Source organism: Penicillium hispanicum (genome assembly GCF_028827665.1).
Source record: "Penicillium hispanicum strain IBT 35686 chromosome Unknown utg000001l_segment0_segment0, whole genome shotgun sequence".
Taxonomy (NCBI): domain Eukaryota; kingdom Fungi; phylum Ascomycota; class Eurotiomycetes; order Eurotiales; family Aspergillaceae; genus Penicillium; species Penicillium hispanicum.
Genome location: NW_026623193.1, coordinates 2,577,732 through 2,598,628, shown reverse-complemented (window position 1 = coordinate 2,598,628; position 20,897 = coordinate 2,577,732). Strand labels below are relative to the sequence as shown.

General features: G+C 53.0%; 9 protein-coding genes across 9 annotated transcripts; 2 read left to right on the top strand and 7 right to left on the bottom strand.

Moving 5' to 3' along the window:
- Positions 1-818: 818 nt before the first annotated feature.
- N7459_000999 (SAGA histone acetyltransferase complex subunit SPT7) lies at positions 819-4,412 on the bottom strand (the record flags this gene model as incomplete). The annotated part of the gene is made up of 4 exons (XM_056940184.1): positions 819-1,362; positions 1,425-2,113; positions 2,183-2,733; positions 2,783-4,412. The coding sequence occupies 4 exons, from the start codon at positions 4,410-4,412 to the stop codon at positions 819-821; spliced, it is 3,414 nt and encodes a 1,137-aa protein (XP_056804464.1).
- A 609-nt stretch (positions 4,413-5,021) lies between these two features.
- N7459_000998 (VanZ family protein) lies at positions 5,022-5,761 on the top strand (the record flags this gene model as incomplete). Its single annotated transcript, XM_056940183.1, has 2 exons — positions 5,022-5,046; positions 5,118-5,761. 2 exons carry the CDS (start codon positions 5,022-5,024, stop codon positions 5,759-5,761), a joined length of 669 nt encoding a protein of 222 aa, XP_056804463.1.
- Positions 5,762-6,826: 1,065 nt separating this feature from the next.
- Positions 6,827-8,805, bottom strand: ptpB (tyrosine protein phosphatase PTP1; the record flags this gene model as incomplete). The annotated part of the gene is made up of 3 exons (XM_056940182.1): positions 6,827-7,687; positions 7,750-8,015; positions 8,100-8,805. The coding sequence occupies 3 exons, from the start codon at positions 8,803-8,805 to the stop codon at positions 6,827-6,829; spliced, it is 1,833 nt and encodes a 610-aa protein (XP_056804462.1).
- A 556-nt stretch (positions 8,806-9,361) lies between these two features.
- On the top strand, positions 9,362-11,062 carry N7459_000996 (uncharacterized protein; the record flags this gene model as incomplete). The annotated part of the gene is made up of 2 exons (XM_056940181.1): positions 9,362-9,850; positions 9,911-11,062. 2 exons carry the CDS (start codon positions 9,362-9,364, stop codon positions 11,060-11,062), a joined length of 1,641 nt encoding a protein of 546 aa, XP_056804461.1.
- Positions 11,063-11,630: 568 nt separating this feature from the next.
- Positions 11,631-13,250, bottom strand: N7459_000995 (putative serine--tRNA ligase DIA4; the record flags this gene model as incomplete). Its single annotated transcript, XM_056940180.1, has 1 exon — positions 11,631-13,250. The coding sequence occupies one exon, from the start codon at positions 13,248-13,250 to the stop codon at positions 11,631-11,633; it is 1,620 nt and encodes a 539-aa protein (XP_056804460.1).
- Positions 13,251-13,556: 306 nt separating this feature from the next.
- N7459_000994 (cytochrome b561 domain-containing protein) lies at positions 13,557-14,523 on the bottom strand (the record flags this gene model as incomplete). Its single annotated transcript, XM_056940179.1, has 2 exons — positions 13,557-14,233; positions 14,412-14,523. 2 exons carry the CDS (start codon positions 14,521-14,523, stop codon positions 13,557-13,559), a joined length of 789 nt encoding a protein of 262 aa, XP_056804459.1.
- A 753-nt stretch (positions 14,524-15,276) lies between these two features.
- N7459_000993 (uncharacterized protein) lies at positions 15,277-16,059 on the bottom strand (the record flags this gene model as incomplete). The annotated part of the gene is made up of 1 exon (XM_056940178.1): positions 15,277-16,059. One exon carries the CDS (start codon positions 16,057-16,059, stop codon positions 15,277-15,279), a length of 783 nt encoding a protein of 260 aa, XP_056804458.1.
- A 588-nt stretch (positions 16,060-16,647) lies between these two features.
- N7459_000992 (putative acyl-CoA:6-aminopenicillanic-acid-acyltransferase) lies at positions 16,648-17,869 on the bottom strand (the record flags this gene model as incomplete). Its single annotated transcript, XM_056940177.1, has 3 exons — positions 16,648-17,274; positions 17,349-17,753; positions 17,822-17,869. 3 exons carry the CDS (start codon positions 17,867-17,869, stop codon positions 16,648-16,650), a joined length of 1,080 nt encoding a protein of 359 aa, XP_056804457.1.
- Positions 17,870-19,944: 2,075 nt separating this feature from the next.
- N7459_000991 (uncharacterized protein) lies at positions 19,945-20,352 on the bottom strand (the record flags this gene model as incomplete). The annotated part of the gene is made up of 1 exon (XM_056940176.1): positions 19,945-20,352. One exon carries the CDS (start codon positions 20,350-20,352, stop codon positions 19,945-19,947), a length of 408 nt encoding a protein of 135 aa, XP_056804456.1.
- Positions 20,353-20,897: the final 545 nt, after the last annotated feature.

The window sequence follows — 20,897 nt, the reverse complement described above, 5'->3', positions numbered from 1 at the left end:
GACGCCCTGCAAAGTGTTGAGTAAAACCCGCCAGTCTGATACCTGGATGGTCCCAGCTTCGTAGTCCTAAGTTGTATGGTAGAAACTACCATAACTATCCTTGGGCTCCTTGGGCGTGTCCTGAGGATGACAAAAGTAATAACACTGCCCAGCGGCAACTCGACTGTGATCACATTGCATGCACGTCATTTGGAGGATTTCACAAATCCATGTCAGCTACTCAAACGAGCCAGTAAGCAAAATAAACACCCTCAGTGTTCACAAACGATGTGAGTTTTGGCGCATTCGGCCTTACGGTGGACTCGGTTGAAAGGGACATTGGAATGACTGTATAAATGATTTTGGAACAAAGCACCAAGGCAAGAGAATTTAGATAGATGGCCAGCTGGCGAATGGTATGCTATGGTACACGTGCAAAATGGTGGCAATCAGACTTGAATACAGGATTATGGAGTTCCGACCGTGGGTGTAGGAAGGACATAATACATCACACAGTTGAAGGTAAGGTGGTCGAGTCGGGCAAGGCTGGGTGAAAGGCTCTATGCTTCTCACTTGGCAGCCTTCATGAAATGCTGGCATGATCACCCTCGTCCCCCGGATCATCACAAGCTGGGGATTCGCATCGAACCATGTGAAGGGATGAGTCGAATCAACAATCATCAGTTCTCATCTGCGAAGTGCACATTGCAGCACAAAGGTATGTGGTTTGGAAAGGAGGGAAATTAATGTGAGGGGAAGGAAAGGATGAGAGCTGTGGAAGAGGGAAGACACGCCCGGAGGCATCTGAAGGGTCTCCTGAGATCGGGAGGTAGGGTAGATCACGCCGTAGTCCCATTTGTCATAGGTATATTGGTATGCTCATGCGGAGGAGGCTGTGAATCGCTAACGCCATCAAGCATGCCAGACCCATCAACAGACTTGGAATTAAGGTCGACAGACGCAAAGTCTTTAGTGCTGTCCACGCCAGTGGCCTGATCCGCATCCCCGTCCACGTTGAAGTTTGGCATCTCCAGAGTGACTCCGCTGTTTTTCTTGGCCTTTTTCTTGCTAGGCTCCGCCGGGGCACCTGGCTTGGCGGCGCGAGCTGCAGAAGGGGGCGCAGGTCGTTTCTGGGGGCTGGTTGTAGGCCCGGACACACTAGCCAAAGGTGGAATTTTGCCAGAGGCGGGAAGACGAGGCTTGGCAGCCATGGGTCTTTGCTTTGGTGGGAGTTCAAGATCTTCAACGAGAGGCTCGTCGTTGTTTGCGTCTAATTTGGCCTTAAAGAACGCTTGAACCAGGCCAATCTGGTTGGACAAGTTGTCCACAGAGACACGAGCGTATGAAGGGGGCGGCGGAAACAAGGTAACTGTTTGGATGGCACTGCGGATAGAAGAGTTAGAATGAAGACCAACCAACTATGGAGCTTGACAAAACCAACGTACCTTGTGTTTTGCGACTGCGCCGCATTATACATCCGGTTTTGAAGCAGGTGCAATGGAACACTGAGCGTAGAAAGACCAAATTCGCGATCCAGTCCCAGCTCCTTGAAGCCGAAGAAATCTTCGTCTATATCCTCGGCAAAGTCACCACCAACAAATTGCTCACTTCCATCGGCGAATGCATGGGATCCGTCCTCACCACCATCGGCAAGAGCAGGCCGGAGAAGTTCAGTGAGGAGCGACTTGAGACGGTCATGAGCAGTAGTGAGTTTGGTTCCAAGGCGGTCGACATCATCCTTAATGTAGGACTCTAGCTCATCAATGGTGATGCCAACAGCAGAGAGTGTGTGAAGGACGACCTCTGGCTCGGTGTAGGCTGGCTTCCATTCAGCCGCAGATGACGCAGCTTCCAGGGAGTTAGTGGCTGGAACCTTGGGGGCTTCTATGTAGGATTTGACCGTTTCACCAATCTTTTGGAAGAAATCGGATGCTATGTCGGTAGCAACTTCAATTGCAGAAGGCTGGTACTCCTCGAAACCCGTATGATAGAAAATTTTGGCCACAGACCGCTGCAGTGCTGCACGACAAGTTCCAGGTGCAATGACAGGGCCGCTATCATTCATAACGTGAGGAGGTACGTCTTGCTCCACAAAAGGCTCTGGTTGATACTTTTGAAATTGGTTTTGATACATCTGTGAGCCAGTTAGTCCAACTTTTGTAACTCAGATACCTAAGACAAAAGATAGCAGGTAATCGCATACCTGGGATTGCAGTTGCATCTGTTTCACAACGCCAACCTTTGAACAGATTTTGCGAGTCTCTTGCATCTGTCGCATGTTTGAATTCAGCTTGCGAGTCAGCTTACTGTCAGGCTGCGTGAAAGATCCCTTGGGCAGAATTTTGAGAAATTCTTCCGATGCATCGACAACATTTCCTTCGGTGTCTTCCTGCCAAAGTAGCCGTTCGGGGAGATCGGGCACACCAGACATCACATCATAGTAGTAAGGAATCGTCTTTTCCTCTTCGCCTTCAATACCTTCTGCGAGCGTCTCACCAGCAGCTTCTGGCTCCATGGCTTGAGACCTAGCATCGTGTAGCTTATCGCCCTCAATTGCGGCCTGCTTCTCATGTCGAAGCCACTGTCGCATGCCGGCTTTGGTACGAAGAAGAGCCGGTTCTTCTGGGTTGAGTTTATCACCTTTGAGCAGGCGGTGCCGCTCTGCCGCGATGAGAGCTCGGTCCTTCTTTGTCACTTGCTTCCACACTTTATACTCGGGATCCTCTAGCTCCGCACCAGGGACCGAGAGGGGCACTAAGAGCATTAGCTGATACAATTGGAACGTCGATTTCCATCGCATCACCTTGCTGACTAGCGGTGGCACCCGCCCCTAGCCCCGTAGGGTCAGAAGGTGTGTGAGACGCTGGAGGTGGTGTCGAAAACCCGTTTTGACTAGCCTCCATAGCTGTGTCCGAATCTGCTCGAACAGGCGCCGGAGGTTGGGCTGAGGGCGCACCTGAAGGATCTTCAGAGCCACTCGGGGTATTGCGAGAGGGAGCAGTGCCCTTTTTTGAGGACTTTCCGGGTGCTTTCCTTCCCCGCGAAGACATGATGGGTTCGTCGTCACTCTCCTCTGCACCATCAAGCTCTGCTAGTTGTAGACGACGCTCTTCGGCTTCAACTTCAGCTCGATCCCTAATGACAATTTCAGGGATAAGCGGGACGAGCTTCTCGGTCTCTTTCCGCATGTAGAGAGCATGCTTGCGCAGGAAATGCTCAGGATTCGTGTTATATTTCAAACAATTAGCCCAAATGAGATTTAGGTCATCAACAAAGTCCTGCTTTGACCGATATTGCAAGCCCTTGAGTTTCTTAGTCATGGTTCCGAGATCCATGGGATGTTTGATAATTGTATAATAGTCCGGTGCGTCGCGCTTGTTCACACGGGTCAAAAAGGCAGTGGAATGCTCTGTCATCGCTTTGAGTTCACTCAAGACCTTCTCCGCGGCTTCATAGAGCTCTTCCTGGCCAATCTTGTCTTCACTGGCCCATTTGCTGCGATTCTTACGGACTTCGCTTAGGAGACTGCGAAGCTCGGCATCGGATGCTTGAACCATGTCACGCTTTTTGTCAATGCGAGCAATCAAGTTCTTCAAAGTCAAGCTGGAAGCTCCAAGATTTGTGTTGCTCAATGAACTGTATCCATTTGAACCGCCGGCGGCATTATTTCCAGCGGTGCCAGCTTGACCTGAAATCTCAGCCTCGACTTGTCTCTCAGACTCTTCCAATCGCTGCTGATCCAGCATGGCATCTCGGTCGTTCTCGAGAGTATAGAAAAGGGTATGGAAGCTCCTCTTGGCGGCTTCCTCCGTTGCTTTCTTGTCTTCTTCAAGCTGCTTGCGAAGGTCCTCCAATGTCTCCTTCTTTGGCTCCTTTGTGCCATCGGCGCTAGTTGAAGCCGCGGTACCGGGGCGCTGGGCCTGTGGCACGGCGGCACTGGGATCTTGCAACGCCGGTGTCGAATTGGCCTTCGAAGGCGATTCAGCCGAATCAGCCATATCCGCATCATCGTCCTCATCGTAGTCATCATAGTCGTCATCGAGTTTGCGGGTGGGTTTGTGGGGGGCGGCCGAGGGAGGCGCCGGCGCATCGACGCGTTCGGGTTGACTCTCATGCGGCTCGATCTCCGCGACCGCAGTGCCCGTGGCCTCATCAGCATCATGGCGCCCAGAAAAAAGCGCGTTTATTTTCGCCTCGCTCCGGCGATACAATTCGCGAAATTGAGCAAGGCGCGGGTCCTCCTCGACCGCGATATCGGGCTCGGATGTCATACTACCTGCGTTCGGCCCGTCCGCGCTGACAGAACCGCGTATTTGAGGCGTTCGCGACCCGGACAAAGTCTTGACCAAGCCATTGGCCGGGCGCGGCGATTCCTGGTGCTCATCCGGAGGGCGTATGTTGCCTGGAGGCCAAGCGTTGTGACCGAGCGACATGCTCGCTCCGAAACCCCGGTTCTGGGGCGGGCGAGACTCGAATCTCCACGGTTGGGTTACCGGGCCGAGGAATCACAAGGAGGGTATTTAACAGTGGAATAAAGGCATCAAGATGAGCTGCGCGGCGAGCCTAATTGACCGGAGATGTCAAAAGGGCCAACAAGGATGGAATGGCGCCGAGGTTTGATGAAGAAGTTGAGGGCTTCTGTAAGGAAGTTTCTCTGGACGGGGATGAACTACGGCAGGCATGAAGGCGGAGAGACGCGATCTGCCGCGCATCTCCGCCTTAGTGAATCGTCCCCATCGGCGACGACCTTCATTAACTAGCGAGTCTATTGATATCGGTCGGAGCTCATCCTCTCGATAGCTCGTGTGATTTATCGCTGGTTGCTACTGCGGCATGTATTGATCGTCACTCCCCCGACCTCTTGACTGGATCTTATCTCTCCACATATGACACCTAAGGCAGCAGCTGGGCCCAACTGATCAACGTCCGCATTGGTGGTATCATCACCTCGAACTAAGTTGGGAATCGCACGGCCACCAGTCTGCTCGGAACGCCCGTGGAACCTTTCTAGAAATCACGTTGCCTTCCAATCACTGGCCAGTATGCGGATTCGCTACCCTTTCGCAGGTTCGTCGTCCGATCATGCTATCTCCCCAGATGGTCATCCGGTCGTGCAAGTAGCTAACCAATACCTCCAGGGGCGTTCGTCTTCCTGCTCATACTCGCTGCCTACATCGGCCTCCTCCCACATAGCACTTCTTCATCCATCCCGGCACAGTTCCAGCCCAATGACAAATTCCTGCACTTGCTCACTTTCTTCCTCATCTCGATCACCTTTTACTGGATTTTGGATACCTCGCGGCGGCGTACCCTGCATATGACTCTACTGGTCTGCACACTCGGTCTAGGTATCGGATCTGAAGTCTTCCAGGGCTTTCTGCCCAACGGCCGAGCCTTTGATCCATTCGACATTCTCGCCAATGTTGTCGGCAGCCTCGGTGCCGTTGGACTATGCGGCTGGTATCACCGCCGTATGCTTGAGCGTCGCCGGAAGAACCGCTTTGGCATGATGGAAGGTGGAGGCGAAGACGTCGAGCTTGGGGTCGGACTTGGACACTCCCATGAGAACGAGGGACTGGGTCCCCAGGAATCCGGCGTCATGAGCCTGGAGCAAGAAGTTGATAACTGGGACGAGAATGCCGAGGACAACTGGGATACAGAGGATGGCCCGGGCCCAGCTGAGCTTTCAACGGCTCCTCCAAGCTACCATGAGGACCGCAAGGCCAGTGTCGCCAGCGGCGGGCCAGCAGTCGCAGATGCCCCAGGAAAGCGTAGCGATTGATTCCTGGCTTCTGTGGAATCAAACACCTGGGGACAATCTGATCCATGAGAATTTACCGAATCCCCTCGTTTCCGGCTGCGGCTCCATTTTGGTTGTCAATATTTACCCATTTCATGATTATGGATTGACGCACTGATTGATCTCATGTTGGTATGTTACCAGTCACTCAATTTAAATTCTGCTTCGGAGCGCTCGTTTCTTTGTATCACCTGCTTTGATGATGACGAATAGTTCTTGCTTGGATTTGGGAAGGAGGGCAACTTCTAGTGGCCACGCTCGTCTCGGTTTAGACTGCAATCTTTCTCCGACCGGGGCCTGGCCTTATCCAGAAAAAAATGTACATTTACCAATCCTTCTAATGCCAATTCTGCCATGATAATCCATGCAATGACATCAGAGTCAGTAAACAGATGGTGTTGAAGAATCTTTGTCAGACAAGAAAAGCCTATGGCAGGGGCTCAGGGCCGTCTAGATACCTACGTATATACACAACATACCTAGGTATGATTACTGAGGGTGGCCGAGGTTGACTCTATCTACATACGTAGTAGGCAGTGAAACGAATTCAGGTTCGTTACATATATTCGAAGCAGCTAGTTATGGACGGGCGGCTGACTGCAGGGCTGGGACTTGATCGACCCAGAACATACAACCACTCGAGAATCTGCTAATATACAGCAATTCTAATGCGAGACTAGGCAACTCCAGCCGGCGAACGTAGAACTACATATGGCGCAAAGGGCATCAACAATAGGACCATGACCATGCAAGCTGTGGGGTATTTCAGAAACAAAGGCAAGGGGTTGGAGCAAGGTGTTTCATGCAAGTAAACGGAGAGACAAAGACCGAAGGAGAATGAGAGTAGGAGAAAGAGAACAAGAAACCAACTGTAGGCGGATAAAAACAAGCGATCTAACACCGGATGCCATGATATGATGCAGGAAAATGAGATTGAGAAACCAATGGGGGTCATAAACACATCGCGACGAAAAGGAGAACAATAGTGTAATAGCATGGACGCCACTGGGGATTTTGAGGTTTGAGCGACCGAGCAAAGACGCATGGTTACTCATTGTCCGACAAGTCAGGAGTGCCAGACCAGCTTCGCACCGGAGTTGAAACGTTGTCCACGGCAGCCTCTAATTCCGGCTTCGAAGCCGGCAGGTAATCGGCCTGGTCGCTCAGCTTGGCCACTTTCGCCGACCGCCCATCGGTGTCACTGCTGGGAGACTGGTGGTGATTTTGCACGGGGGGCTTGCCCAGCTTTGCATCAGTCTGCTCTCGGAGCACCTCGTAGATGAACTGCATTTGCATCTCGTTGTAGACCATCATCATGCGCTGTTCGCGCATCTGGTTTACGGTTTCAAAGACTGGATCGGTCTCTGAATCGGTTACCTGCAGCAACTGGCCCGATTCGAGCTCGCGTAAGAGATGGTCCAATGCAATAAAAGTCCCCGTCCGGCCAACACCAGCGCTGCAATGCACGACGCGTGGGTTGTCTGTGCTGCATTTGGAGGCGGACAAAGTGATGAGTTCGAGCAGCGCTTGGCGGTCACTTCCTTCAGGCTTGGAGTAATCGGCCCAGCCGGCGAACAGGAAATGCCAGACGATCTTCGACTCGGAGCCAATGGTCAGTTCCAATTTGCGAATCTCCGAACGTGTCTTGGGATCGAAGGTGGTCTCCAACAAGGTGACCTTCCCAACAATGCCCGCATCTTCCTGCTCATCACTTTCGTCGCTCACAAACGGGTCTGACTCCTCGGCCGAAAGAGCCATTGAAGCCTGGTCCAAATCTAACGGGAAATATTGAGAACATTTTTCCCGGCCTGCTTCGAAGGTCTGCGTGAGCATGACGATGACACCCACTTCTGTACTCTCATGGAACACCATATGCCAAAAATGCCAGAGCTGACCCAGTTTGGGGCCCTACAAATTGTTTAGCAGCCATCCATAGATCCAGAAGCAGATAAACCCGGTCAGCTACCTACCTGGGTTGCAATGTACCGCCGCTCCTCTTGCGTCACCGAGTCCTTCAGCACAATCGGAGAGGCGTTGATGAAATCGCACTCGCCCTCGGGCACCCGCAGATGGATGCGGCAGTTCGCCCAGGCCTGCACATTGATATATCGATTCCTGGCTTTAACATCGGGGTCGCTCTCGAGGGCCCACGGGTGGGCTGGGTCGTTGGAGAGCATGCCCTCCGCCAGGCGCGTCCGCTGCATCCATTCGAGATCTTCGAACTTGTCATGAATCTCTATACAATCGCGCAAAGCGGTCAGCCCGATACCTCCCACGTGCAGAAGGTATTCTCCGATAGGCGCATGCGCCCCTCACTCACCCGAGACCGATTGGCACAGGAACGGTGGGACGTCGTCCGTGTTTCCTGATTCCAGCCGGGGGTTCCCCTGCCCGTCGTCGAGCACATCGGGGCCCGCATCGTTGTCTACCGGCAGTCCACGCTTGGTGGTTTGGATGTTGGTATCGATTTTGATGGACGGATGCGCCATTTTGGCGGCAACGATCCGATGGAATGCGCGAACCTTGCCGATCACGCCGCGCGCCTTCCTCGAGACGGCCTGGCGGTTCGAACGCTTCTTCGCGCCGCGCGGGGCACCGTTCTCGGGCGACGGCGAGCGAGAAGGCTCGGTATTGAAGTCGTGGTCGAGAGCGTCAACAGAGGCCGAGACCGACGGCTGAGAAATCTGCAGCGTTGACAGATCGGGACAGCTATAGAAGCTGTCCCGGGAAGGGGTGTCCAAGGCCAGATTTTTTGAAGATCGCGGGGGGATTTGGGCGGCGAGCGAGTAGGAGGAGAGCGTCGCAATAGTCACTCGTGCGACCTCGTGTAAGGCCGTAACGCGTCTCCCAGCAAAGATCGAGCCCGCGAAGACGCAAGAGCCTAATATCGACGGCGAAGAAGCCCGGAGATTCAACGTGAACGTGAACCACCGGACAATGGGGCGTCCACCAAAAAGAAGGGAGGAGAAGACGTGGGGAGGGGCGCAAAAGAGGAAGGCCCCGAACACTCGGGGAGGTGGCCTCATATAATGAACCCTCGGTGGTCGCAGATAGTCTTGAGATTCTCACCGAGAGTGATTTTCCATAGATAGAAATGATCGAATCGACAAAAAAATGATAGAAATCCGGAGATGCTCTGGTCGGGAATTGGTTATTGGCCGCAGCCAGCCTTTGCCACCGCTCGGCTCTCGAATTCAGCTGCTTGCGGCTGCGGACACAAAAAACCAACGAGTTGGGGAAATTTCTAGGAACCGGAATCCTTCTACAAGGAATTCTCTGTTGAGAGACTATTTCTGCTTTTGGCCCCCCTGGGGCTCTTCACGTTTTACATCCCGATCTCCGAGATCCGCCCGGCGAAGAACTAAGTAGTTGACTATATTGTTTTGCGGATCGCGGGGAATCCGCCCGTCGCGACACCACTCAACTTCTCTCGACACAACCGTCCATTACCAAACACTCCACTCCCCTTTGGTGGATGACGGGTCCAGTCGGTGCTGACAGATGTTCATCACCGGAGGCCTCTTTTGCTTTTCTCTAACCGGGTCTTCGGACTCTTGAGGCCATTGTCTACACCCTGGCGAAATGGTCTCCCAAGCCCAGGTCGTTGATCGTACTGCGCCACACCAAAGCGCCCCTTCCGTGGTATCGCGTCACTCTCATTCGAGTCGGCGACATCGTTCGGGTCGGTCTTACCATGGCGGCAGCTCGTTGCACGCCTCGTCGAACGATTTCCCCATCTTCACGTACACGGGCGACATGGAGATCGCGATCCGCGCCGGGTCGCAGGAGAAGCGTTACCTCCTCCACCGGCTGATCTTGGCACAGTGCTCGGGCTTCTTCGAGGCAAGCACCAACGAGGCCTGGTCGCGGCAGAACGTGTCGGTGCCGCCGAAGCCAGATGGGACATTGTCGCGGGTGAGCGAGGACGACTCCTCCCTTTCCAACGGGTCCACCTTGGTTCAGTCCGAGCATGGAGGACTGCCCATACGGCCGGGAGAGAAGCGACGGTGGAGGTATGAACTTGACTGGGAGAACCGGGGGGAGGATGAAGAGCCCATTCTGGTTCAAAAGGTTGGTCTCAGATTGTAACCAGCCAGTGTTTTACCGGGCTGACACCTTACGCTTGAGCAGCCACCGAGCTACGCGCCTATGTTCAGCGGAAGTCAAATAGCATTTCCACCGACAATGACCAAGCCATCCAACGCGCAAGCAGGTTATTTCCGGTCCATGGCCAACTTGGCGGGAATGCAATCTGTGGTTCATCTGCCACAGAACGGGGATGGAGATCAGGGTGCGGTTGATCCGTTGCTTCGCGACTATGACAACCTATTCCGCTTGTTCTACAATCACCCGCCGCTCCTGAACAGCGTCAACATTGCCTCTGCTTATACCGAATGCAAGTCCCTGCTCGCACTGGCAGACATGTACGACGCCCTATCGGTGACGGGGCCTCGCGTTGACCACCACCTGCTAGGATTCGGATCGCGCCTGTTCAAGCAGATTTCGAAATATCCACCGAGCTATCTTAAACTGGGGTATCTGGCGCGCAGCCGAGTGATATTTTCCGAAGCTTTGATCCACGTCGTGGGCCAATGGCCCGCTGCCTTGCCGAACTTGCGCAATGGCTCATACGCTCCTCTCCCCGATTCTGTCCTGGATCTGATTGAAGACAAATACGAGGACCTTGAAGATCTCAAATCTCGCGTTGAGTCAAAGCTCTTCCGCCTTTCTCTAACCACGTCGCGCGGCGAACGCGTCGGCCCCAACAATGCCTACTTGGACTGGCTCGCCGTCTCTTTGTTCCGCCAGTGGCTCATTGAGAATACGACCCCACCACCGGCACCGATACTCAAGAACCCATCGAATTCCCAAAGTGGTGCCCCGCCGCCGAATGGACCGGGGTCCCAGACAGGCTCGTCGAGGCCAGCAACAGTGCCCGACCCAACTGCTCGCGTGTACAGACTGATTGGGACTGCTTCCACACAGGCATATCTCCCTCGCGACGAGCTCAAGCGTTTTCTGAAACTCCATGCCACTCCGTCTTCAGATTCCCTTTACACCCGCGATACTTTGAAACGCTTCGAACGCAAGATGGACGAGATCAAGCGTCTGGCTCGGGAGATTGTCAAGCCGTTAATGCGGAACTTCCTTGAACTGGAAATCAAACGTGGCACTGAATCAGCTGGTCGTGCTACTCCAGGAGCCCCTGAGAACGCCCCTGCTACAGGACTGCCGTATCTCACCTGCACGCGAGTCGAGGAAGCCGATCTACCCTGGAATTAAACTAATCTAACGACAGGACCATACTTTTTGCTCTTAACTTGAATTTCTTTATCCTCGATCTACATGGAATGGTGGCTCATATCATTTTCTGATTTAATTTCTCGGCTTTGGGAGGTTGCTTCTGGCGTTTTCTGAATCTCCGTCTGCTCCTTTCCCCTGGACTGCTGGTTCGGTTTGGGCGGAACGCATGAGCTGTACTCTTATGCTCATGCTTGATTATCCGATGATGTGACGCGTTTGATTGATCCCCCTTTTTGCGCTCCTAGTTAATGTGTTTACGATGGCATGAATCTCCCTTTTGCTACTACTGTTTTCGTTCCTCGGCATCCTTTGCCCGGTTCTCCTCGGATCTGACATACACGGCCCAAGAGTTCCCATAGACTCTCCGGGGCGGGATGTGGGTGGATCGTTCTACCTCATGAGGTATCAGCTAAGAAGATATCGCTTGGTACCCATGTTGCAATTCCCGATGAAGTCTCTACCTACGCGTACACAGAGCCCCAAGAATGATATATCACAATAATATACACAACAGAGTAAAGAAGGCATAGGAATCGGTGCCAGCCTCCTAACACTGTCGACCGATCGTCTCCATGCCATCCATCCAAGGCCGCAAGACCTCGGGCACAACTACAACACGACGCTCGGCGTCCCAGCCGTTCTCCAGAATAGCAGCCAGCACCCGCGGAACAGCCATAGCGGTACCGTTCACAGTATGCGGGAAGCGGGACTCCTTGGTCGCACCTCCGCGAACGCGGGTTGCCAGACGCCTACTCTGGTAATCAGTACAGATAGAAGCGGAGGTGACTTCACCCCACGCAGACTCGAGCTGTTGAGCTGCGGGATCGACAGCAGCTGAGTGCGATTCTGTACTCGCCGGGCGGAAACGGGAGGGGAAGAGGGCCTCGATGTCGCGTTTGCGGCTTGCGCTGGCTCCCAGATCGGTGCTGGGCATTTCCAGTACGCGGCACGGGAGATGGAGAGAGGTGAGGATTTCGGTTTGCATGTCCAGCAGTTCGGCGAAGAGGTCATCGGAAGTAGTCCTGTCTGGCACCGCGGCGTCTGCCCAGCCGAACAGTTCCACCTTGGTGAATTCATGGACTCGGTAAAGACCTTTGGTGTCAACGCCGCGAGCGCCGGCTTCGGCGCGGTAGCACCGGCTCGCGCCGACCATCTTGATCGGGAGCTCCTTCGCATCGATGTCACGGCCAGCATACATCGCAGCGAGGGGGATTTCGGCGGTCGCGGTCAGCGAGCGGGGTGGCTTGCTATCGCGGTCGCGCTCGTTCTGCTCAATTGACCAGATTTGCTGTTCGTTGTGTTGGTCGCGCGGTTGGAACCCACACGCCTCGGCAACGTAGGAGTAGACGATCGACGGCGGTGCAACTGGTTTCCAGCCGCGCCGTCTTGCCACGCTCAGTGCATACTGGACCAGGGCTTGCTCTAGCATCGCTCCTTCGTTGATGAGGAAATACCAGCCCCATCCCGTTGTCGTCGCTGAGCTCGTGAAGTCGATTAGACCCAGTTCCGTCCCGATGGTGACATGCGATCGCGCCTGGAGCTGTGCGGGTGCCTGGCTCGTCCAGGACGGGGGCGCTTGGGGATCAAAATTGATATAATTTACCAGACGATGATCATTTCCAACGGGCGTCTCGGAGGATGAGAGGTTCGGGAGGGAGAGGGCGAGCCGGTGGATCTCGTCGGTACACGTCGACTGGCGAAGAGCTATGGCGTGAGAGTCGTCTTTCAGCTTCTGCGCTTCTGCCTTGAGCTCTGCTAGCTGCTCGCTCGCGTCCTTATCATTCCCGCTTCCGCCCTCGTCCTTGTTCACATCTTGTCGAGCCGCAATGGATAGTTTCGCAATTGTCCTCTCGAGCTGCTTGATCCGGGCCCTCGGAGTCTTCAGGTCGTGATCGAGCTGCCTTGCTTCCTCAGAGAGGCGCTGTATGTCCGACGGATACTCCGCATGGCGGGCAAAGTTCCGTTCTCTGCAGTTTTGTGCGTAGCGATCGACATTCTGGCGGATGTGTTTCACGTCCGGCGTGGGCTTCGGCGCTGTGGCCGGGCGCAGAATCTGCTGGTTGCGCTGGGAGGCTGAGAAGCTGCGGCGTAGCAGCTGCTGTTTCAGCACATTTCGAGGCGACCATCTGCAACTGAAGCAGACGTAGGGGGCAGGGGAAGGTGCCATGGCGGGCTTGGGAAGAGAAGGGAAAATGCGAAGGAGTGGATCGTCCGCGGTCGCCCGCGAGTGGATCGCCAAGGGCCGTCAAACCATCAAACTACATCGACTCGACTACGATTCCATCCATCGACGAACAATCTCGATAATCACATTGCATGCTAATTTCATTCTCTGTCAGGCATTCTTGCATCACGGCCAACTATCATTGTGGCTGTTCCAGTCTCATGGTCTCATCAATCCATCGAAATCATCATCAGCACCACCCGTCGCAGACGTCGACCTTATGCCCCCGTTGACATGTCGTCCAGCATATCACAGTCCCAGCTTTTGCTTCTTAATTCTGGCGCCGACCCCCAACACGATGGCGATGACAGTCACGATAACCGCCCCTGCGGGAATGTGGATGGCGGCTAAGTTGTATCCCGTCTGCGTCGCCGCCACGACAGTCGCCATCTCCAGCAATAGCAGAACATAGCCAGACCACCGGTGGTACTTGTAGAGTCGTTTTCCCGCCTCAACGCTGCCGAGAAGGGTGACTGGCAGGAAGAATTGGACGACCCCGACGAGCGCTTGTAACGCGATGAAGATGACGGTGAGCAAGCCGAGAATGCCGTGCGGGGATATGAAGTGGGGATGGTCGCCTTTGTTGATTTCGATGATAACGAAGGCTGATAGGAAGGAGGTGACACTCACGAGCTGGATGCCGTAGTGGATTCGTGTCCCCAGGAGCTTCTGCTGGGGCGTCGCGGTGGGTTGCAGAATGAGAGTCGCCTGGACTTGAAGGAGAAGGCCGGTGGTGCCGAGAAGCTGCGATAGCACAGAGTGGTCAGTTTGGTCGGACGTCGGACGCCGATCTTGTGTTTCTTGTATAGCGCAAGGAACCAGAAAGACAAGCGCCTGCAGCTGCCTGGTTAGAGGTGACTGACCGGATGAGGGGTGAAGAAGGAGAGCGGTTGCGACCAGATTTTCGTCCAGACGAGCGCGGTCAACTGTGACGGCATCCAGCCTCTTTAGTCTCTCTGAATCTCCTCGGGGTACCAGGCAGCCTGGTAAGATAACTGGGTGCTTACAATCCACACGCCGACTTGAGCAACGCTCGCAGTACCTGTGGCTCCGGTGCTGATTAGAACAGGGCGAGCATTCACGATCCTGGAAGGCTCATTTCACCTGCGATGAGATTGCGGGCAATGCTATCGTCCTGTTTCTGGGCCACATCGCCTCGGTTGCCCAGTAGCGGCTCATTCTCGAGCGATTCCGGGATGCCGGTAGCCGAGGCCATGATATCAGTGTGGAAGGTGGACGAGAGTTGACCTGTTGTATATAGCAAGCCGCTCAAGGCAAGTAGATTATTCGAGGGGGGGAGTCACTAATCACAGGGCCACTCTAATGGCGCTGCTGTGCGTTGGTCACAATTCATGTGCATGCCCTAATCTTTAGACAAAGAATCCGGATGATAAAGCGAGTCTGGCATCAAAACAACGCGATTTGACGTGATGGTCGCTTCGGATGACGCCCTCCTGCGCGATCCTGTCAAGGTGGAGCTGACGAACGCCATTCAAAGAAGAGCGATTGCCAATGTCCCACCGAAAAAAAGCATCGGGCAATGCATCTATCACCAAGTTGCATACCGCAATCGGCGGTCCTGATCCACATCCCCCGCACGGCGAACAGCCCTTTTGGCCAGGATTCCGCCATTTGATCACTTATGCTCCCTGGTGACACAGATTTGATAGTGCTGAGCTGGATCACCTACAGATCTACAGACTTGGTACTACGAAAAATATTGCAGAAAGGCAAGACGGCGAATGTGGATTCGGACTTAGGTGATGATCGCGTATGCAAGGAGGGGCCAGGCAAGTCTGGATTAAGAGAAGAGAATAATGCACGAGCCATGCAAGATAAAAAGATCGCTGACACTTACTTGACATCTTAAAGGAATCAAAACACTCGCGGTCCATGTCGACTCACAGTTTGCACCAAGCTTCCTTCTGGCTACTTCCACAGCCCATTGTTCGGCTTGTCAACTCCAGTCTCAGTAGAGAAGACGCATCAAGCATTCGAGACAGTTGGCAACCTGCTGTCCCATGTTCGGGCGATCCTTAAGGGTCTTTCGTTGCTCCTCAACGGTCTTGCGAAATTCAGCGCAGACTGCCGAAAAGTCAGTACAGATGGGATAGTAATCGGCACCGTCCATAGCCCCGTCATCAACCATCAGTTTCATTCGGTCCAGACGGCGACAGAGCTCGCCCAGCGACTGCACCACTTCGCCCTCAGTATTCCAAGTCGCCCGGAGCATGGCAATCTGCCTCGCAAGCAGAGTCTCGAACGATGTCCATAGGGACACCGGGTCTTGCAGCTCCTCTGGGGTCAGTTTGTCGATCGGAGTTTGGAGGATGCGTTCATAGCTGGCATTGGAGTATTTGGCTTGAGGCCGCAGCTCTTCAGACGATCGCAGCTCGTCTATGGTTCTGATGAGATCCTTGTCAATGGTTTCAACCAGTCTCATCTTTTTCATAAAGCGCGCAAGAATCTCTACTATACCGGAAATCTCCCGGGCGCGAGTTGAATCCTCGTTCAGGATGATACGCTGTTCTTTGATGACTTCCCTCACGTTCTCCACGTTAAAGGGATTCACAGTGACGCATCTGAAGTTGTCGATGTGCAGGAGCTTTTCGAGCTTGTCGCTGAGCTCGGTCATCATTGTAAGAGTCTCGTTGAACCGTTCGGGGTAAAATCTAAGGATGTTGTAGATGGCATCCATAAGACTGACCGACTCTTTCCAGATATGAGAGTAAGTGGGGTTTTTATTGACCATCGTGTCGGATTTGAGACGAAAAGCTTGAAGAACTCACCGTAAATTTGTGGTAACAGGAGTAGGTTGGTCTAGCTTTGTCAAGATGATTCGAGGAGTAATGGGAATTGTTCAAAATGGTGGATAATTGTATGTGATTGCTGATGGACACGAAATCGAACGAAGGGAGACTCCGAGGGCATTTTATACTTCATTTCTAGACTGTCTTTGCATACTGCCATTATCCAAGCCCTGCAAGTGGGCATGAAAGACACAAAAGATTCTTTTGGATTGATTTGTCTCGGCTTGTCTCTATTGACCCTTTCTCTCATATTTAAATCGATCTTTGGACGACAAAGCCGCAGGAGCAGTAATCTTTACGCGCCGAGTCCACCAAGCCTTATAATTAAGTTCTTTATGCATTTCTTTGAATTTCTTTGTCTATTGTCGTGATCTCAAAATAGATTTGTCTCAAGAGAATACCCAGATAACATCCATGCCGAAGCAAACTGCACTTTCACATTGTAGTAACATCATCTCAAAATATCCCGGTGTCCAGATTCAACACCATTGGTGCAAGAAAGCCACCCGTAGCAAATGTTCCTCCAATAATTAGTCCCAGGACATTTTCAAAATAGGGCCTTCCTCCCCAGAGCCGACACGTCCAAAGACAACCTCCGCAGCAGGCTGGACTGAATTCAGATCCATCACAATATTGAATAGAGTAGCGTTGGGAGAAGAGATATCATCCTCCTGGCAACATATCGCCTGCGGCGTATTGAAAGTATCGGAGAATACCCTTTCTCGTAAGAGAGCAGGTGTAATGGCATCACCCTCCACTCCCTCTGCAATCAGCCCTTGGGTCAGTTCCCGCAGGCGGTTGAGCCGGATGGTAGATCCCGACAGCCACGGCGGCTCTTCTACGTAAGTGTTCACGAGGAAATGATTGGTATGGCCAATAAGGCCCGACGCATCTTCGGGTAGGTACCTATTGCCCACTGGTGATAGCTCGAGCGCCAGAGCTTTGCTGCTATCTGCCACCAGGATATGCTGAGCAGAGGCAACACCCCCCAGGGACTCAAGAACCCGGACTGCATTGCCCACAGAGGTGGTTTCGAGGCATAATCGGAGAGCGAGATGGATGGGCACTTTGCTGCTGATCATGGGTTTGGCGCGAATGGCATTCAGACACGTTCCAACCCCGGCAGAGTTGAAACCAATCTTGCCGACAATACCAGCCTAGCGAGACAGATAGGTATCAGTCATCAGACTCGAAAGACCCGTGGACGGTGGCATGAATGGGGTATCATCACCTCGGTGATCATGTAAATCTTAGGCTTCCCAGCTTGTTCAATCGAGACCCTTGCCAGGTTCTTCGAGACACACGGCTTCCAGTCCCAGTTCTGGCAGAGCACCCGGCTATTCTCATTCTTCTTCCAAGAAAGCGACGTGCAGCCATCGGAGAACTTGCCCAATGCAATCTCGCTGCGGCAGTTGAGAGCCACGATATCGAGTATGTCCAATTCGGCTCCCTCGGCAATTGCCTCCATCTCGGCATATAGATGGGGAGTCAACTTCTTCATCGATGGCTGGAACTCCTTCGAGACTTCGCGGACCTCCGGCCAGGAGAGCTTCGAGGTGTACTGGAACATGGCGTCGTAGATGTTGATTTGGCTGCGGATTTGATCCCGCAACGCTCGTCCATGTTCGAGACCAACCTTAGGGAATCCAGTTAGCTTTCCCCTTTTCTGACAGAAGCAGTGTATCTTGGGGAAATCAGCAATACCTCTCGGGAGCTACCCTTCAGAGTGAGTTTTATCGGCAGCGGGTTCATCTTGAGAGCAGGATTAGTAGAGTCAGGCTCACAGACACTTGCCACCGCAACGTAGAGGATATTCGCTTTTCAAGAACTCGAAATCCGCCTGCGGTTGTGTTGCGAGTCATTCTCATTAATAGTTACACGCGCTGCGCAACGCGGCTCCAGTTGGAGTCAAGCGGGGGCGAGCCGAGAAGGTGATCGTCATGAGCTGCTCCACTTCGAGATTTCCCTATGTGGTCAACGAATGCGATGTCGAATGGGGGAGAAAGCGGCGTATTGGAAAACTAGTGGAAAAATTCTGATAAATACTGCTAACTAATTACATGACATCCTGACATACGATCCATTATCTCGGTGACAGCTACATCGCGACAACAACATCTCTCTTCTCTCAAACAAAAAGCTCTGATGTCCATAACAGACATGTACAATGCCAGTACCAATATACGGCAACCGTTTGTAGCCGATGAATTGCTCGGGGTCAGTCAAAGTCAACAAAGAGGGTTCCGGTACGGTCGGCGTCGGCATAGCCAAGGTTCCATACAATATCTGCGTGATGTATATCGTCTACAACACCATCCAGCTGATTTTGTCCCATTTTATCTTCCCAGGGACAAGTGATTGCAGCTTAGAAATGATCGATAGTCTGTTAAGACACCCGGTGTTGCACCTGCGAGGATGTCATTGGGTATCCAAAAGGCCAAGGAGCTGCCGCAGCAGATGGTGAGAACACAGGGCTCTGATACTGATATTATGACCCTAGCAATTTAAATTCATTAATTTCGCTAGGAATTTCCTGGAATGTACTTGAGCAATACCTTAATTTGTATCTCGCTCGTGTGTTCGCCTAGTCTATCTAGCCTGCATCTATCCGGGTCTCTCGAGTGATCCGAGCATGGCGAAGTCGAGTTTCTTGAAAGATGTTCACCATGCGGATATCGACTTGGTAGATATAGCTTGAGCAATAAACCAATTAGTTGTTCTCGCATGCGCCACATATTTTGGAGCCCAAATATCCATGCGAAGTGGATGAAACGGCGTCGGTTCCGATGCAGCTGTGCCTACCCGTCGGAGGGGTGCCTGTTCTGTTGCACCGTATTCATCTTCTATTGCCTGCACCAGCAGTGCAGAGACTGATCTAGTAGAAATCTGCTTCATGAATATCTGATGGAGAGCGAGCTCTACGGTGTCTTGTGCTGTTGCGAGAGTTGACTGATCTAGATCAAATGATGTTCCTAGCCCTAACTGGCCTGGGCGGGTATCTGACAGGGTTCGATCACACTGAGAATCTCAAGGAATGTTTTTTTTTTCTCCGAGAATCATTGCCACCAGTTTGAATTTCAATCAAATCTCTGAGAGCCCCTACGGGTCGCCCTGCATCGTCGCACGACCAGTTCAGGTACCGAGTTAAGTGTCTTGTCCAAATAATTTCTGCTGAAACCTCTTCGTCTGTAGGTGTAGTCTCTTTAACATAACCTAGTCGATGTTTCGTCAGCCTCGACTATCTAGATCGCTGGGTCATATGTTTAGAAAAGCAGAGCACCCAAGACCACCCTATAGATGGCCAGCTGCTTTAGCTTGATCGCTGTTGATTCAGTGTCGGGTTGAAGCTGGAGCTCACATGAGCAGTAACGTGTTACATTAAGAATAACCATCACTAGGTCAACATATGATGCTTATGATTGCTTCCTTGTTTAAGAATTGGAATGGACCTTTGGCACTCGCGAAGTTCCATACAGTATAGTACCCACTGCAGATACGCCCGAGTCTCCATTTTGCTCGTATTCTACTTATTCGAAGGACAAACGACACCAACCGCCCACAGAAATGACGTGGAAACAACTCAATTCCGGAGGATTTGCAGTACCCAGCCGTGTCTCATTGTTTCTATGCAGATCTGGAAGATTCGATTGCGAGGGGCTCGGCCTTGAACAGACACTCGCCATGGTCAGAGCATGGGGAACAAAGACCGTGAGACGACGGAAAGGCCGAATGACAGGCAGGCTACATCAACTCTATTTTCGTGTAATGGATGGGACTCACCTGGCAACTTCAACACCTCAGTACTCTTTGCACTAGTACAGTGGCTGTCAACGTTCTAATTTCTCCTTGCGCGAGGCAATGGAGCGCAATGATCCATCGCAGAGGAGCGGTCTTCCCGTTGCCCTCGCGCTGTCTTGAACAGCGAACGACGTTTGCCGCATCAGCAAGCGCAGTCCGCGCCCGAGACAGCTTCGCAGCTGACGCCGTTCCTCCTCTAGAGACCCCGAGCCTGATCCGGAAGTCTTGAAGCACAGATGAGCACCCACAGGCGCGCACGGCCATACGGACCGAGACGGGACTGCTGCATTTCCCGACGATGCTTCTCGCTCCAGCAGATTCTCCCGCCATGCATGTCCTGTTGCGCGACGGTCGAGGGCAAATGGTGTTACCATCAAACTGCCAATGAGCAACCCAGCCTTCACCGCAGCCATGTCGATTGGCTCGATGGCCATCATCACGAGACAGAGCCTTTCAAAGGAGGAAAAACGGCACATCACTGTTGGCTGCTGCGTGCAGGCAACGAGTCCATGCCGCGTCGCAGCGGCCACGGGAACGAATGGCGTGGGATATTGAGGAATTGCCGGTCTCTCGGTTGTGTCTCGCTCAGCATCTTTCGATCTCCTACTCTTTCCGGGATGGCGTGGCCCTGCTTATCATCCTCGGCGCTGTGTCATTGGGGTGTTTCGTCGCCCCCTTCTTCGCCCCTTGGTATCACCCCGGCATGGCTGTCGGGTATGGGACCCCAGATTTTTTTTTTCCTTCACGAAGGACCATGGCGGTGATTGCGAGTGTGCTGTCATATAATTACGAGTTCTCCCGACCTCTTCTCCGACACCTGTTGCGGCCACTCCTCACCGTCGGTCTTTTCCACTTGGTTCGCGTGTGGCCACAGGTTTGATCTCTGTTTGCGCCGGGCAAGACATTACTCGCAGCCTGTTCCTTCATTCGCAGTTCCAATCGTCTTTATACATACCTACCCTATGGACATATGATATCTCAA